Here is a 17671-nt window from a genome sequence, read left to right as displayed (position 1 = left end):
AATTTAATCCCAGATCAGGAGGGGCAGGGAGAAAAACAAAAATAAACAAAGTGACAATAGAAATTATTTATGTGTATGTTTTGTATTATTTTTCTCCTACAAACAATACAAGAGAGTTTGTTTTTACTCTTCTCCCTTCCAAAATGACTCAATAAAGAGTGTTAGCTGTTTAAAAAATCTAAGCTAAAAATCACATCTTGTAGTTTTAATGCAACACACACACACACACACTAAATTTGACAGTTGTCATTTACTGAGGTGAAGAAGACTCTTCAAGGAACTGATTTAAGGAAAGTGAGGCAGGAGAGGGACAAAAGCTAATACAAGTCAGATTGTTAGAGAGCAGGCCACTGCTTACACCAAACAGATATATCTGGAAAGGCCAAATGGAACCACTGCATCTTGGAATAGTCATTGAGGATGAGGGGTGACAGTGAGGAATTTACCTGCTGGCTCCTGGACCTGTCCATTGTTCAGAGTTTACTTCACAGGGTATTAATTCCTCCTTTTTTCCAGGCTGCATTACTCAGTTCTTCATGGTAATCAGGGGGCATGATGCTTCTTCCAGGCTCAGAAGTGGTAGGAGAAACCAGAGCCCCTAAGGCAGACATGGGGGAGGGATGCAGTCCTTGCTCCCCAGAAGACTGAGACAGTGGTCAGAGTAAGGCAAGGAGGTCAATGGCTTAGTCTGGGCCTGCTGCACATGTGCTGTGCTGTTCCTGCCTAGCTGCCTCAGGCTGCCTGGGAGGGGAAACTGTCATTAAGATGGGAGCAGGCGGCACCAGCTGCAGAAACATAAGCATGTGTTTGAGTGAATCTGGGCATGAGTACATCAGGAGCAGTGCACATATTGAGTCCAATTTATCATCTACTTATCACCTTTCAACTCATTTGCAATGGGCTGAATGGCCATGTCCCCTCAAAATTCATATGTTGAAGTCCTAACCTTCTATTAGGAGGTGGGCCCTTTGGGCAGTGAGTAGAACATGAGGGTGGAGCCCCCACGAATGGGATTAGTGCCCTTTTAGAAGAGACTCCAGAAAGTTCCTTTACCCATTCTGTCATGGAAAGGATACAGCAAGAAGACTGCTGTCTTTGAGCCAGGAAGCAGACCCTCACCAGACACCAAATCTGCTGGCACCTTGATCTTGAACTTCCCAGTCTCTAGAACTGTAAGAAATAAATGTCTGATGTTTTTAAGTTGCTCAGTTTGTGCTGTTTTGTTATAGCAGCCCAAACTGACTAATACACCACTTCATTATGGCTTTTGTTCATAATAAGAAACACCAGTGAACTCTTATTTCTATAAATCAAATGACTTTTCATCACCATTTGACAGAATAACTCCAATTCCTGGCTTCTATGACCCCCATTAAGGCTCCAGGCTTTACTCCAAACTCTATAACTATTCTTTCTCAGCCTCCTTTCCTGACTGTTCTTTTCTAAGATCCCTTATACTTATTTTATAACTAATTTAAGTGTGAGGAATATGTGATACAAACATAATTCAGAAATCAAAAAATATATTGTTCTACATTGAGAAGTTCATATCCCAGACTCCATATACCCTGATCTAACATCTCTTTATTCAGTTTACTATCCAGTTGTCCCAACACCATTTATGGAAAGTCCATTTGTACCCCTCTGCTGATTTGATGGCCACCTTGAACTACATTCCAAAGAATTTTGGGATTTCCTTCTGGACTTTCCCCGCAGGTGTGTTTATTTATGCAATACCTACTTTCTCACTAGACTCTAAGTTGCATGAGGGTGAGCCCTGTGTCTATTTTGTATTGCCCATGTCCTCAAGAGCTTAGAACAGTGCCTGACACATAGCAAGTGCTCAATATAGATTTATTGTATTTGAGAATGTTTATGAAGTTCTAGGAAAATGTTTCCCTTTTTCCCCACAAATAGGTTTAAAGACAATTTAATATTTTTAATATAATAAATATTTAACAGAGCATGAAAATAAAGAAATGAGTGGTAGACAATATACAATATTATGTACCTCATTTGAGGTAAACACAGTTTCTCTTAAGCAAAATGTTAGTATATTTTAACCAAATAGATTTGATTCAATCTATATGTTAACAGGAATCAAAGAATATTGAAATGTTAATGTCTAGTCAGAACACTTATAAGTGTTATTAAGTGCAAATAAGATAAAATCAATTTTTATATACAGTAGATACTGGGGCTTTGCAGATGCAATGTTCATTTGATTCTTTCATCCATTTCTAAGTAACCCTGGGGGTCCCAAAATATCTAATCTGTTGTAATTTTTCTGGGTAGCATGATTTTGAAATAGAAACAAATCATCTAGCTCAGCCTAGTCATCAGGTTCCTACATCCACTTTTCAATGCAGTTTTACTCTTCTCTCATTGATGTTCAACTTCATTTGATCCTCACAACAATCATACCAAGTGGGGCATTCTCTCCTTTTTACAGATGAGGAAAATCAGATAATTATATACTGTAAGTGGCAAACAATTGGGGGGTTTGCAAAGATCTTAGAATATATTCCTTGCAAATGTCAATAATCTACTGTCTTTAAAAAGTGCGGCATTCCACTGTAGAACTACTAATACATTCAAATCATTTTATTTCATCCTTCATTGGCAAAACAGCAGCATGAACAGAAAAATAGCATGCAACTTCAATAGTTAGGCAAATACATCTCAAAAATCAGATGTCTATGAGACAGTAAATAGCTAACTAAATGTTAAATAATAACAACATATTTGAAAACAGTTTTAATGGTACAAAAAATAAAAGCCCGAGATCTCCCTCCTCTATTTAGCAAATGATGCTACATTTCCCCGTTCCTTATTATTCAGGTAACTATTACATGTATGTATATACATATGTATGTGTGGCATTTTTTCCTTGTTTTTAAAGGAATTGAGTTTAAAATTCTTAATTCTAGGCAAAGCAAACTCCTTAAGAATAAAAGGTTCTGTGATACACACCTTACCATACTGTTCAAAAGGAAAGAACATATTGCTGGAATGTCAAAGATGTACACTTAATTCAGCTGTTAACATGAATTCACTATATCATTACACTGGATGAATTTGTACAAGTCACATAGCTTCTCTGGTTATCTGATAAATTTGCAAAATAAGGGAAATTTGCAATAACACTCCTAATATCCACTCAGACTTCAAATAATCTAAAATCCTATTGTTCTATGATCAGTCTCTAAGCGTACCACTCTTTATGACTATCCAGATGCCACTATTAACTGATTACATTTACCAGAATAAACAATAGCAATGAAGAGTATCTTAATTCGAATAGCTATGGCAGACTTTTCAAATTAAAAAGAAAAAACTATTGAGTGAAACTGAAAGAATCCTACGAAACAACCTTCTAATAGATGAGAATATAATTGCATGCTGCAATTATATACATAACAGCATTTCAGCTGAACACCTTAGAATCATTTGATTCTCTAGAACAGACTAAGTCAATAAATCTAGTTTTTCCTGGAAATTTTATTTATTTTGTAGCAAGTGTTAAATTGCCATATCCCATAGTCTGAAAAATACATTATTAAACAGTATAAATCTGCCCAGTGCCTTAAAAAGAGTGATAAAAATTAACTCCATTTGACCTTCTGATGTTGCATAGAGTTCTTGGAATCCAAGAATTTAATTCCACTGGCATGTGCAGTCTATAGGTTCCTGGAGAGTGTGCAGGACTTCAGTGCCATTGCCTGAGCAATACAGTGGCACAGTAAAGTTGCGCACCCCATTTTCACGACAACACTTACAGAATCTTAGATGGCTCTCAATATTGATGTTAAATATGGTAGCTGATGGGCATCTTCCATCGCAAGATGCAACATTTATCTGTAAGAAGAGATGAGAAAATTGTTTAAAAAATTTTAAAACAGTGATATTGATTCCACTAAGGTAGCACATTGTTTGTCCAAGATGGCAAGCTGACATAATTCAAAGTATGAAATGTGCACACATAACTAGACAGATCTATGGAATATAGTAATCACAATCTAATGATTCTATTCTAACCTGTATTGTATCACAATTAAGTAGACTATAGAATCAGACAGGTCTTATTAAAGTGGGAAAAGTTAGAACTAAGACTATTTTTGCTGATTAAAATTACACACTTAAGACAATATGTGGTTAAATATATTTAGGTTTAAACTTCCATCTCTCTGTATTGCAATTAACATTCAGAACTGTTGATTATTTATGCCAAGAATAATTCATACTTCTTCACAAACAGAATATTTTAATATTAGAATGTAGGAATAATCTCCAAACGTTAAATATTTTAAATGTTGGCATTTTGTTGGCTTACAAACTTACCAGTGCTGTGACACATATACTTCTGGAAAGACACATACACTTTATGTAACAAATGATATTTTTCCACTTACAGAGGTTTGACTTATACAGTCCTGTTTCCTTATGATTGATCTAATAATCACTTTCTGGCATATTCTTTCGTCTCGTTTGCCTGATAAAATACAGAATGTATTTATTCATCAAAAGTCCGTATCAAATTGTTTCTTAATTCAATTAAACATATGAATATATTTATAATTGAAAACTGATATATTTATATAAAACATATTTCTATAATAAGAGATAGTGAGAATTTTACTCTTACATAGTGTATGTTAATATTTATTTTCAACTTTTCTCATATATTTTCTAGCTTTATATTTATCTCTTTATCTTATTGTCTTAGAATAATTATCATAATCATAAATCAAACATATTCCACACATGGAGTAATGCTAACATCAACCTGTGTCAGATGTATATTTATTATTATATTTAATGTAATATTTATACATTATATTTTAATGTAATACATATTTACCTGTACATGTACAGGTAAATATACATGTACATAATTAAGGCATACATACATACATATATATAAATCAATTTTAAAATATAAACTGATAGATTTAAAATCACATTATCTTAATGGATATTAATGTAAAATTCAAGAATGTAACTGAATTATTATCAACCATATTGAAATGTATGGATGACTCATACTTGATTTTATGGCTCTGAAATGATGTCACAATTTCTAATGAAAACACTTTGTATTAATTAATCTATTAACATGCTTCTGTGTGCATGATGTATTATCACTTGATAATACACCCAATAATATATAGTTAATGCTGTATGACAGAGAATGTAATCCCTGAATCAGGATACAAAACAACCAAGGTTCTCATCTCACTCTGTTACTAATTTGCTCTGTCATTTTAGGAAAGAGACTAAATCATTCTGAGTTTCCTTGTTTGCAAAAGAGGAATTAGAGCTCCAATCTTCAAATGAGTTTAGTCACAAAATCTTTATTTAAAATAAATGTTTGAGGGCTTCCCTGGTGGCGCAGTGGTTGAGAGTCTGTCTGCCGATGCAGGGGACACGGGTTCGTGCCCCAGTCCGGGAAGATCCCACATGCCACGGAGCAGCTTGGCCCGTGAGCCATGGCCGCTGAGCCTGCGCGTCCGGAGCCTGTGCTCCACAATGGGAGAGGCCACAACAGTGAGAGGCCTGCGTACCGCAAAATAAATAAATAAAATAAAATAAAATAAATGCTTGTATGAAATCCCAACATGTTAAGTATATAAAAGTTAAGCCACTCTGGTTGAAGCAGAGATGGGTAGCAAAGACTGCCTGAAATTAAACCGTTCTTGTCAAGGTCATCCATGACTTTCAATTACTATTTTCAAAGATCACATCTCAGTTCTCATCCTACTTGACTTCTCAGCAGTGTTTGACTCAGTCCATCACTCTCTCCTCCTGGATACACTTTCTGCACTTGGCTTCCAGAGCGTACTCTTTGCTCTGCCTCCCATCTCTTTGTGGCTCCTCCTCAATCTCCTATGCTTGTTCTTTCTCCTTTCCCCGACCTCCCAAATACGGTGTGGACTGAGGCTCAGTGTTGGTGGCAGAGGGCAGGCTGTTTTGTTCCTTATGATGCTTTCACCCAGTGGTTACTTCATTAGCCCTTCTATTCTCATAAGTTTTAAAACAAAGAATAGTCAAGAAGGAAACCATCTTTGACATGACCTATAAGGTCCTTATCTTCTTCTATCACTTTCATCCCTGTGCTGTGACTGTACTTTGCCATTTCCTCCACCTTGAACACTCTTCACTCTACCTGGCTGGCTCCCAAGGACATTCAGTCCCTATTCAAATGACACCTCATCACAGAGGCATTCTCTAATCACCCACTTAAATGAACAACCCAATTTCCCTCCCTCTCCATCACTTTTATTCTGCGCTATTGTTCTTTATACCATTCATCACTACCTGACATAATAGTGTATATTTACCTCTTATTGTTTCTTCCCCTTCTTGATAACATACACTATGCATGCAGATATTGTTTCATCCTCTATCATGGTCCCAGTGCCCTTTTAAAAGGGTGTCTGGTACGTGAGAGGCACTCAGTAAAAATCTGTTTGTGTTAACTCATTCAATGAATGAAACTGGGACAGCATAAATGTATTGTTAGTTGGCTGGATTTGTTCGTGCCAAGAGCCATTTCCTATTTATTCCTCAGAGACTTTATTGTAACACATTTTGCTTAGCATAGCACCTGCAACAATACGCAATATCCACAGTCTCTCTGATAAAGCCTGGTCACCCAAAAGCGAAGACTACAGATGGGGGTTCTCTAATGCCAAAGCAGAAACTACTTCACAAGGCCTTATACATCAGATGAGAGAAAATGAGGGGGCTTGTTATTATTCTGTACTTCAAAGAGCTTGGCAAAATTGAAATATCCTGAGGCCAGGCACTGGAGAGGCCTAAATCTATTGAGTATTATTGATTAGCGTGATACACTTTTCTGAACCTTCATTTCCTCACCTGTAGGGAAACCATACCTACCTCCCCACCTACCCTCTAGAACTGTGGTGAAGATTCGTTGCAGTACTGTCTGCTATGGGTTTAATAGAGTGTTGACGCGTGACGGACAATCAATAGTAGCAATACGGTCAAGTCAAACAGATCTTCCCCTGTCTGCCCTCAGATAACATAAATACACTCACTTCTCCAATAATTAAAATGGGGTTACAGAATTCAAGGTGTTTACATTGCAATGTGATTCTATTCCTATATCTCATACCTATGGAAGAGTCTAGAATCTAAAGAAGCAGAAGGAAAAAGACATGAGAGCATAAAAATATAAACTTCCTTAGATTCTGGAGCCTAAATTTCACTCATTGAGTTCTTGATACAATGACTACTTGATACACATTAGTTTACATTTGATTCAGAGAAAACAATGAAAAACTGCTCATTTCTAATGAGCAAAAATTTTCATTAGTATGTGTCTAAGAGCCCCAGTAATTAAAAAGCATTAAGTGGTACTCTATTACCCACTAAAATCCTGGCAATATAGCTGTTATGGGTTGAATTCTGTCTTCCAAATACTCCTATGTGCCTCAGAATGTGACCTTATTTGGAGATAGGGTTTTTTTCAGAGGTAATCAAGTGAAAAAGAGGTCATTAGGGTGGGCCCTAATTCATATGACTGGTGTCCTTATGACTGGAAATTTGGAAACAGATCCACTTACAAGGAGAACACCATGTGAACATGAAGATGGCCGTCTAACAAGCCAAGAAGAGAGGCCTGGAGGAGACCCTTCCCTCACAGCCCTCAGAGGGTATCAACCCTGCTGACACCTTTGTTTTAGACTTCTAACCTCCAGAACTTTGAGACAATCAATTTCTGCTAAGTCACCCAGTTTCTGGTATTTTGTTAACAGCAGCCCCAGCAAATGAATACAAGAACAAATTGGACATCCGAATGTTTGTTGTGGGTGGGTATGAATGTGTTGGATTTTACTTTTCACACCTCATGTAAATAGACTCTGTCGTTCCAGCCCTGCACTGATGAGCAGACATCATCAGTCAACCTCTGCCCTCTCCTAAAACTTATACTGATGATGTTCCAGAATATCACTAGCGGTTAAGAAGCAGGCTATGAGATCAGGCCTGGAGGGAAATCCCACAAGAGGTATGACTTAGATGAGTTACTTAAACTCTCTAAACTGAAAATCAGGATAAATGCAGAACCCATCATCGGAATTTTGTGAGAAATAAATTGTCAGTAGAAAACAGGTGAGTTTCTGATTTATAAGCTGTTATTATGTTCCATAATATATATTTTACTTATGTTTCATCAAAATTTTAATTTATTTTTTTAAAGATAATTATTTTATTTTTAATGAATTAATTAATTTATTTTTCACTGCGTTGGGTCTTCGTTGCTGCGCGCTGGCTTTCTCTAGTTGTGGCGAGCGGGGGCTACTCTTCGTTGCAGTGCATAGGCTTCTCATTGCAGTGGCTTCTCTTGTTGTGGAGCACAGGCTCTAGGTGCGTGGGCTTCAGTAGTTGTGCCTCGCGGACTCTAGAGCGCAGGCTCTGTAGTTATGGCACACAGGCTTAGTTACTCCGCGGCATGTGGGATCTTCCCGGATGAGGGATCAAACCCGTGTCCCCTGCATTGACAGGCAGATTCTTAACCACTGTGCCACCAGGTAAGTCCCTAATACATTTTAATATTGTTTTCAATATGACTAACACCTCTAAATAGACAAGACTATTCTTACATATTTATGGGATTCAGCCCTTTATGAAAGAAGTTCAGAAATCTCCCTTGAGAGGCATGATAATTTGTGTCTAAAAATCCAACCCTACACAGTGGCATTATTAACCTGAATTGTGTTGTAGACTTTTTTCCCACAAGCTTCTCTAAACAATGTTAAAATTACTATTTATGCCAAGTTTCCTAAAACTTTTTTCTTTTTTTTGTTTTAGTATTTTCATTGGATTTTAATAACTTTATTATATGTGAGATTGAACATTTTTTTCTATTATTAAAGTGAAATTTGCATTAAAATAAAACTAACCATTTTTAAATACACAATTTAGTAGCATTTAATACATGCAAAATGTTGTACATCCACTACCTTATCCAATATCAGAACATTTTCATCACCCCAGAAAGAAACCCCATACCCATGAAGCAGCACTCCTCCACTCCCCTCTAAAACGTTTTTCTTGACATAAATTCATGAACACAAAAAATAAAATCATAAACACATAAATAAAAATGGTTGCATGAATACCCCTCTATTCTATTTCAGTCCTTAAAATCATTAAAACGCACTATGAAATAAACCTTATAATTCAAATAAATATATTGCATGCACATAATTTTGTCAAAATAATTATGGGAAGTTTTATATATATGATTTAAATATAATTGACTAAATTGGTATTTCTCAAATGTATTATACAGAACCATAGATTTGTTCAAATAGGTTTGGAAAATATCACACTTTCTATATCCTTATTGACGTCTCATCATAACCTCCTTTGTGTAGTTCAGCCTGTTCAAAGCACATTTGACCATAGGGCACTTTCAAACTTAAAACCTACTGAAATCCTGTGCAATACCTTTTGAAAAATGCAACAATAAATTTCTAATATTTAAATTAAAATTCATCTCAATTAAAAACTTATGCTCCAGAAGATAGACTAAATTACAAAATAATCAACCGCATGACAAAAACATTTAAATAATAAACATTATAAAATTTGTTTCCCTCATTGCAACATAGGAACTGAATTTTATGTGAAAAAATAATAATCATGAGCAATTAAAACTAATCAAATTAATGTATGTAATTTGTTTTCACTTACAGATCTTGCAACAGCCTTCATTATAAAGCTTTACAATCCCTTCATTCTAGGAAGAAAAAAGGAATAATGTTAAAATTCAGTGTTTTGTCATTTCATCCTAAACTAGAAATAAAAAACCAACTTTCTCAATATTTTCACTAAACATCACAAAGACTTTATAGAAAGATGATTGAAATTTAACAATTTCTAATAAGAATTTTTGTTTGTAAAATTAGGAGCAGATATTTTGCTTAAAATTTGTTATTTCTTCATTAGTAATATGAAAAAGTGCAAAAAGATTAACTTACTTAAAAGAACCCATTTTAAATACCACAAAAGATTTTCTTACCAAATCAAAGTACTAATAGGGACTCTAAATAGAGGCTATTATATCTTTTAAACTCCTCGAAACAATCTGAACTACTTTTTGAGACTAGACTGAGTTCCTGAATATAACTGAATGTTAAAATGATGTCTCTTTTTCTTTAATATTTTATTATTCAAAAAAAATTCCCCACTTCAGGATGTCTCTTGACAAAGGCTAAATAAAGAAAATTTCATCTATTTTGGAATTCTTACAGTAAGTTGCTAATTGCTTTTAGTAACTTGCTAATTGTAATTCAAATAAAAGAATTTATTCTATAAAAATGAATCTGTGAAATAAGATGATGCCTAAGATTCCTTCAAGAGCTGAAATTCTATTACTTTATTACATATTGTATCTCACTAGCCAGCCAACTAGCTAACCATCATCACTAAAACGGCACATCATGAAAAAAAAGTGAAACTGTGCTATTTCTCCACACTTAAAGAAAAATATTGCCTCGCACAACAGAATAAAGCTTACTTTTCATTAGGGATTATTATCTCCTAAATAATTAAGGCTACAAAGAATCTTTTTTTAAAAATTGTGTGGCTTTTGAAAACCTACTCTCCCAATAGGCTCTTCTACGAGAGAAAAGGGAATTGGAAGAGCAAAACTAAAGAATCAGCAATGCTCTGGCATGTGCTGAGTTTCACAGTGGCCCATGCTCAGAGAAACTACGGCAAATTTCACTTAGGCTAGTATGCTTTAAACAGCGAATGACAGCATAAATCTGCTGTGTGTTTAAGAAAGAGAAATTTGACCAAGTTCTGATTGATTAGTTTATTAATCCATATGGAAAGAAGAGGCTAAGTTGGCTGATCAAAGGATTTTTCAATAATCCTTTGGTCTACATATTAAAAACCCAGACATAGCATCATGTCCATTCAGGGAGACTCAAAATTATTTGGAATGCCATATATAACTCAAAGTGTCAAACTGAGAAAATATAACAGAGCTTTTATGTATACATGAAAATAAAACATTTAGCAAAATAAATAAGCCATAATGTATGTATGTATGACCTTGGAAAACATATTAATGTGTATTTTCTAAATTATATTTAATGCCAAATTTTCTTAGCTATAACAAGGTACAAACCATTTTGCATTCAGTCTCATTAAAAGGGGGACAGACCATACTGTACTTCAGAATCATCGTCCCTTCGTCAGTCTTAACACATTCAAATGTGGTACAATTATAGTTCCAGGTACTCCCCTCCTAAAAATAAAAGAGAAAGTTACTGTTTGCTTATTAAAATCTGCTATATTTCTTAAGTAGAATGTTTCCTATCCTGCTGAATCAAAAGTCAAGATTCAGAGAGCTTCTTGTAACATAAAATGTCCATCTGGCAATGTCCCCAAACTTATCTAAAATAATTAAAAATACATATATGTGGTATGTGTGTGTGTGGGTGTTTTGGTTTCATACTAGAACCAAGATGTAAATGTGAAACAAAGCAACAGAGAGGAAAGAAGCAAATAGGTATCTTTTTCTACTACAAAATTAATTATCTAACGTGGCCAAGTGTCAAAGGTCTTGCTCTAATATTCCCTTACTAATTATAAAACAACAAGTCATAATACTTAGTACACCTCCTCTCTCGAGGTTTGTTTATTTTTCCTTCTACTCCCTTATCACCAAAAATTTAAAAATCTTTGGATGATAGTGATTATTCACTGTGGTTCTAGTTTTCTATACCTTCTGGTTATTTTTAAACAAATCCCTATTCTTTTAACAACTTTTTCAACATACTAAGTGTTTACTTCATTCTTTTTTAAAAAATTTATTTATTTTATTTATTTATTTTTGGCTGCATTGGGTCTTTTTTGCTGTGCATGGGCTTTCTCTAGTTGTGGCGAGCAGGGCTACTCTTTGTTGTGGTGCGCGGGCTTCTCATTGTGGTGGCTTGTCTTGTTGCGGAGCACAGGCTCTAGGTGCATGGGCTTCAGTAGTTGTGCCACTCAGGCTCAGTAGTTGTGGCACAAGGGCTTAGTTGCTCCGTGGTATGTGGGGTCTTCCTGGACCAGGGCTCGAACCCAAGTCCCCTGCATTGGCAGGCGGATTCCTAACCACTGTGCCACCAGGTGAGTCCCTAAGTGTTTATTTCATTCTTGATTTCAGAATTCCTATTTAGAAATAAAATCAGCTGAAAATAACTATTATATAATTATTAGGCTGTAATTGTTGATATATTTTTTTATTTTATAACCTGCATTTTAAAATGCTAGTCAGACTCTGACTTGAAGATTCCTTGTGAACCAGCAAAGAATTCTGACAAACTTTATTTTCTGTAGATTCTATTTTAATGTATAAATATCATCAGGTCTTCCATGAATCTCAACTGGAAAAGATCTACAAGTCCAGGTATAAAAGAAGATAAAACATTCAAATTTGAATATTAATTCTAATATTCAATTCAAATAGTACTATCTAATTTATCTGAAATCAAAAATTACTTGTTCCGTAAGAATTAGATTTCTAGATAACTAAAGCTTATCTTTGAAAGAGCCAAGAGTTAACAATCTTCATATATGTTTACCTATATTACATTACTTGTTGTGTTCTCAAAAAATATTCTAAACATAATTTAATCTTTCATTTAAATTTCAGGGCTATCACAGGATTACTGACATCTATAGAGTTTATGTTGCTTTTACTAAATCCCCACATGACAGTATATTTTCAAGTAGTCTCTGATTCCTTTTCTCTCACACCTATGTCTCCTCATTTTATAAGCTTCCTTTTTCAAGTCTCCCTCTTTAAAATGATATAATATGAAACAAATATTGCTATGATTAAACAAATAAACAATATCAACAACATTATCTAAATCAATAACACTATTTTTCACATAATTATAAAACAATAGACTATGAAACAGTAAGATAATTGTTCACTTTTCTTATTTAATAAAATGCACAGGATTGGAGAAATCTCTTTTTCTTTTGGGTCTATGAGTAATCCCTTGTACTTAAGAACAACATAAAGAACACCTCCATATAATTAAACTATTAATGGAAAAAATTTAAGGATAGCAATAATAAATTGGAACTACCTTCAGGTAATGTAAATTATAAACAGAATTTGTGAGCCTCCTAAATCTGATGACATCACTAACAACTGTACTAATCATGGTTCCATTCTTCTATTCTAAAAAAGGAAAGGAGTAGGTCAGTCTTCAAACCTCCATAGAGTTATTATGAGATAACAGAAGAATTCTGAATTATAATTTTATTGTTTTGGGCAGAAAGATGTGGTATAGCATTCATTACTCTTGGGATCTTCTTTTTAAAAATTTTTTCAAATATTCTTAATCTTTTGTCATATTTACCCACTGAAATCTTTGATACCTGAAATAATAAAGTGCTAACAACTTGAGTTTCAGATTTCTATCAAAATGTTTCATTTCAAGTGAGTGAATAAAATAACATTGTTCTTTTCCTTTGTTCTAATTGTTAGAAATCAACATTTCTCAAAGTCCATTCCTAACATCTGGGGAAAAAAGTAAGGATCTATGATAAAATAAGTTTGAGAAACCATTTTAACATGCTCCTTTACAACAGAAATCAGATACTTTAAAATGTAACTATGTCTTGTGTGTTGTAAGCATGCTGTATATGGGTGTGCTTGTTGTATGTGGAACACTATGTGTGTGTGTGAGTGATATTTTTCAAATTTGTGGAACAGCTTCTTTAGAAAATAGCACAGACAGCTACCCATGGAGCACATTTTAGGAACGAAGAAATTCATACCTCATATATAACTGATGTTCCATTTTCCATTTGAAATTTGCAGGATACATTTTTGCAGGTACCACAACAATCATAATCACTTGGCGATGGAGTGTATACCTGGTGCTGTGCATAATAATAATAATTTGAATTAGCCAGTAACAATACTGATATTTTTAATGAATTCATTCTGAAAGTGCTTCCCAATACAACCTATGCTGTCTCAGAGCACCTGTAAAGCATTTCTGAGGTTGAATTTGAAGCACTTCAAATAATAACTGACTTCATATAGCTGTATTAGAAGTGAAGTAGATGTTAACCTTTACATCTAGCAGCCAAGATTCATCAAGTAGATTTAACAAGCTCAGGTCAAACAAGCTGTATAGGTAATAAGATTCCTGAAGCTCAAGGTTATACACAGGAAAAGGAAACTGCATTATATAGATAAGTTACAAATTAACAGATTATTAAAGAACTATTCAAGTGTATATTTTTAACTTACGGAGTATTCACTCATTCAAATTCTACAGCTGCCATTTAAAGATTAATTAACTCTCACCAGAATGACTTACAAAGAATACTTACAACATCACATTCTTTTGAACAATTCAACATTGTAAAATTCGAAGTGTGGAAGCCTGTAAGGTTATCTTTCTCTTCTAGACACTCTACCATGTAACAAAAGTCCCCTTCCAAATACTTTATCATAGATTGGCCAGGATTCAATACTGATACTTCTTGAAACACACACACATCATCCTTTTCTAAGAAAACAAAAAAAGTCAACAAAAAGTACTATATTAAGTTTTTTATTAACTGATCATTGGAACTTTTATTTAAGTTTATGTTTTTATTGTGATATGCAATTTTTTCAAAACCAGTAAAGATCTTTACCTTTATATATTGTTAACAGCTCAAGAGTTCACTTAATAATGAATGTAGCATTTATTCCTTAACACAGAGTAAGAAATTGATTCCTAAACTCAACTGCTATACACTGTTTGAACTGCCTCTAAAAACTATACTTTATAGCAGATTCCAGAATTTTAGCCCAAAGTGATCATCAAGCTACTTGCTGTTCCCTCTTCTGGAAACATAACATGACAATTTTGGGGAGTGGATATAAATGGAGGCAAAATCTAAATCAATAACAGTAGGTCTCTTCATGAAGGGATTGTGTAACATTTCATGTTTTTTGTTATTTTGAGAGATTTTTCAATTTTTTGTGTTGCAAAATAAAGTCATAGAAATCATACTTTATGATGAAGGTAGGTGATATAATGTGCTATCACATCATTAAACGTGGCTCATAGTAGGCTAGAATAGTGACGAAGAATGCAGCTCAGAAGCTCTTTGTGCCTTGCGAACATAGGATTTAACTCTTCTCTCATATAAAAATACAAAAGTTTTAAGCTATTAAACAAAAGTTTATTTTCTATTAACCTACTAATACTTAATATGAAGATTTGTTATTTCATAGAAAAATCAACCTTATGCTTTGCAGTGTTAACATCAATAATAATAAAACAGTGAGCAAAAATCTCTTTTAGATGTTGTCTACTTTTAAATTAAATTATATACACTAAAAAGAACCCTGGCATCAACTTTAAATTCTGTGAAGCCTCTGAAGATGAATCATTTTTATGTCCTGTTACCAAGTTTCTCAGAACATTTAGGAATATTACAAAAGAGGAAATTGAAAAATAAAAAGTACACTTTTTATACTTAAAAACTGGCCAATGGCTTAAAATGTGTAGTACATCTCAAAACTTATTTTTAATTTATTCATAGTAAACAACAGATATCAATAATATTCATTATCATTTAAAAGTTTCAAAAAACATAGTTACCACAGAGATACTGTACACATCCACAGTCACTCTGAAAGTTGAGGTCTATTGCATGAAATTCTCCCTATTAGAAAGATATTATTATATGACTTATCAATATGGCTTATTATATTACCATTGTAAAAAAAATGCACAATATAACATCTAATAAGTTTCCTACCCCACAGCCACATAGCAAGTTCATAAAAATATCTGACAGTGAACAAGCTTTGATTAACCCAGTGGTCATTTAATTAGTAGCCTATAGAAAATACTCACAATAAAAATGTGATCATAGACCACTCAATCTCTCTAAACTTAAATTTCCTTATCTATTAAATGAGTGAAGGTGGATAAGATGATCTTTATGATTTGTCCTAACTTTAAAATTATATTGTTAGATTCTGAGCTTCTAGTGGGCAATTAGAGATAAAAGAATGCTTGCTAACCCTAGAAAATTCTCTTGATGAAAATGTTCTTGATCTGCTCTGTAGAGGTGGTCCAGAACTCTGATGTCTGCATCAGAGCAAGGCTTCTTTAGCATATAAAACAAGAGCAGAAGAGTGTAGTACAATGATTAGTAGCACAGGCACAGGAACAAGACTGCCCTTGTGCCAAACATGCTCTGCTACCTAATAGCTCTGTCATCTAGGGCAGATTACTTAGCCAGTCTGCTCCTCACCTTCCTCATCTGTAAAATGGGGATAATAATACCGTCTGCCTCAGAATTGTTGAAAGAAATAAATGGATCAACATATTTAAAGAGCTTAAAACAAGCTGATGTACAGAAAGTGCTATAACCTTTAGCTGTTAGTAAATTGCTGTTACAACCGATGCTTAAACTTTTCCCTACTAGGGAAATGGTATAGGTTCTTCTCAAGCGTAGGACTCAGGCTTAAAGTTTCAAGGATTGTATTTTAAACATCAACTTTTCCTGGGTGTGTTTAATTTTCATATGACATCAGTAATAAAAACTAATTTGATTCTTGACACAAAAAATAACTCAAATTCATAGTAATATGTAAAAGGCACTTTTCTCCATAAGCTAATAATATCTCACTTTTTATAGTGCTTTACGAGATGTAAAGTAGTTTCATAGACATTAACGCCTTTGATGTTTTATGACTTTTAGCCATTATACAATTCTAATGGGATTGGAAATAAAATATTGGAATACAGAGCTAAAAATAATAATAAATCAAACTCCCCCACTGCATAAATTACTCCAAAAGATTAGATAGTGCTTTTTTAAAATATATCATCTTAGGGACTTCCCTGGTGGCGCAGTGGTTGGGAATCCGCCTGCCAATGCAGGGGACACGGGTTCGATCCCTGGCCCGGGAGGATCCCACATGCCGCGGAGCAGCTAAGCCCGTGCGCCACAACTACTGAGCCTGTGCTCTAGAGCCCGCGAGCCACAACTGCTGGGGCCCGCGCGCCTGGAGCCTGCGCTCCGCAGCGAGAGGCCACCGCAATGAGAAGCCCGCATACCGCAGCGAGGAGTGGCCCCCGCTCTCTGCAACTAGAGAGGGCCCACACAGCAACAAAGACCCAATGCAGCCAAAAATAAATAATAAAATTTTTTTTAAAAATATATATATATATATCATCTTAGACACTGAAACAAATATTTAGCAATTTCAGGAACAATGGGTCAGGTCAATACCTTTGTAGAACAAGGAATGTTAAAAATAAATTGCCTTGCATGGACGTTTAGACACAACCCTTGGTCTAATTCCTGAAGATCTCAGTCTATCATTTACTCTCTCTAGACCTCAGTTTTCTTACTTATAAAATGAGCTAAATATATCTACTTTGTAAAGATTCAATGAAATAATATACAAAACTTGTTATGTAAACTGTGAAGAACTTGAGAAAAATACAATATCAGAATTCCACTCTTTTCTGTAGGTTATATAGTGTATACACAAAATAATCCAAGAGAATTTTTATGAAAGTTACTTGTAAAGCTTAAACATTGTATGCAAATCACAGATGGTAACTCATCATTAGAGTAAATGTTAGATTAATGCTTTTTTTTT

General features: G+C 34.4%; 1 protein-coding gene across 1 annotated transcript in view; it reads right to left on the bottom strand.

Annotated features, from left to right (window-relative positions):
* Positions 1 to 3607: 3607 nt before the first annotated feature.
* Positions 3608 to 17671, bottom strand: part of OTOGL (otogelin like) — a 147866-nt gene continuing 133802 nt past the window's right edge. Inside the window, 7 exon segments of the mRNA XM_060023861.1 lie at positions 3608 to 3858; positions 4413 to 4492; positions 9724 to 9769; positions 11168 to 11287; positions 13822 to 13926; positions 14386 to 14564; positions 15651 to 15714. Of these exon segments, the coding sequence (XP_059879844.1) occupies positions 3658 to 3858; positions 4413 to 4492; positions 9724 to 9769; positions 11168 to 11287; positions 13822 to 13926; positions 14386 to 14564; positions 15651 to 15714 (795 nt within the window). The 3' untranslated portion in view covers positions 3608 to 3657.

Source organism: Delphinus delphis, chromosome 11, assembly GCF_949987515.2.
Source record: "Delphinus delphis chromosome 11, mDelDel1.2, whole genome shotgun sequence".
In the NCBI taxonomy this organism is placed as follows: Eukaryota; Metazoa; Chordata; class Mammalia; order Artiodactyla; family Delphinidae; genus Delphinus; species Delphinus delphis.
This window is presented reverse-complemented; position numbering and strand designations above follow the sequence as displayed.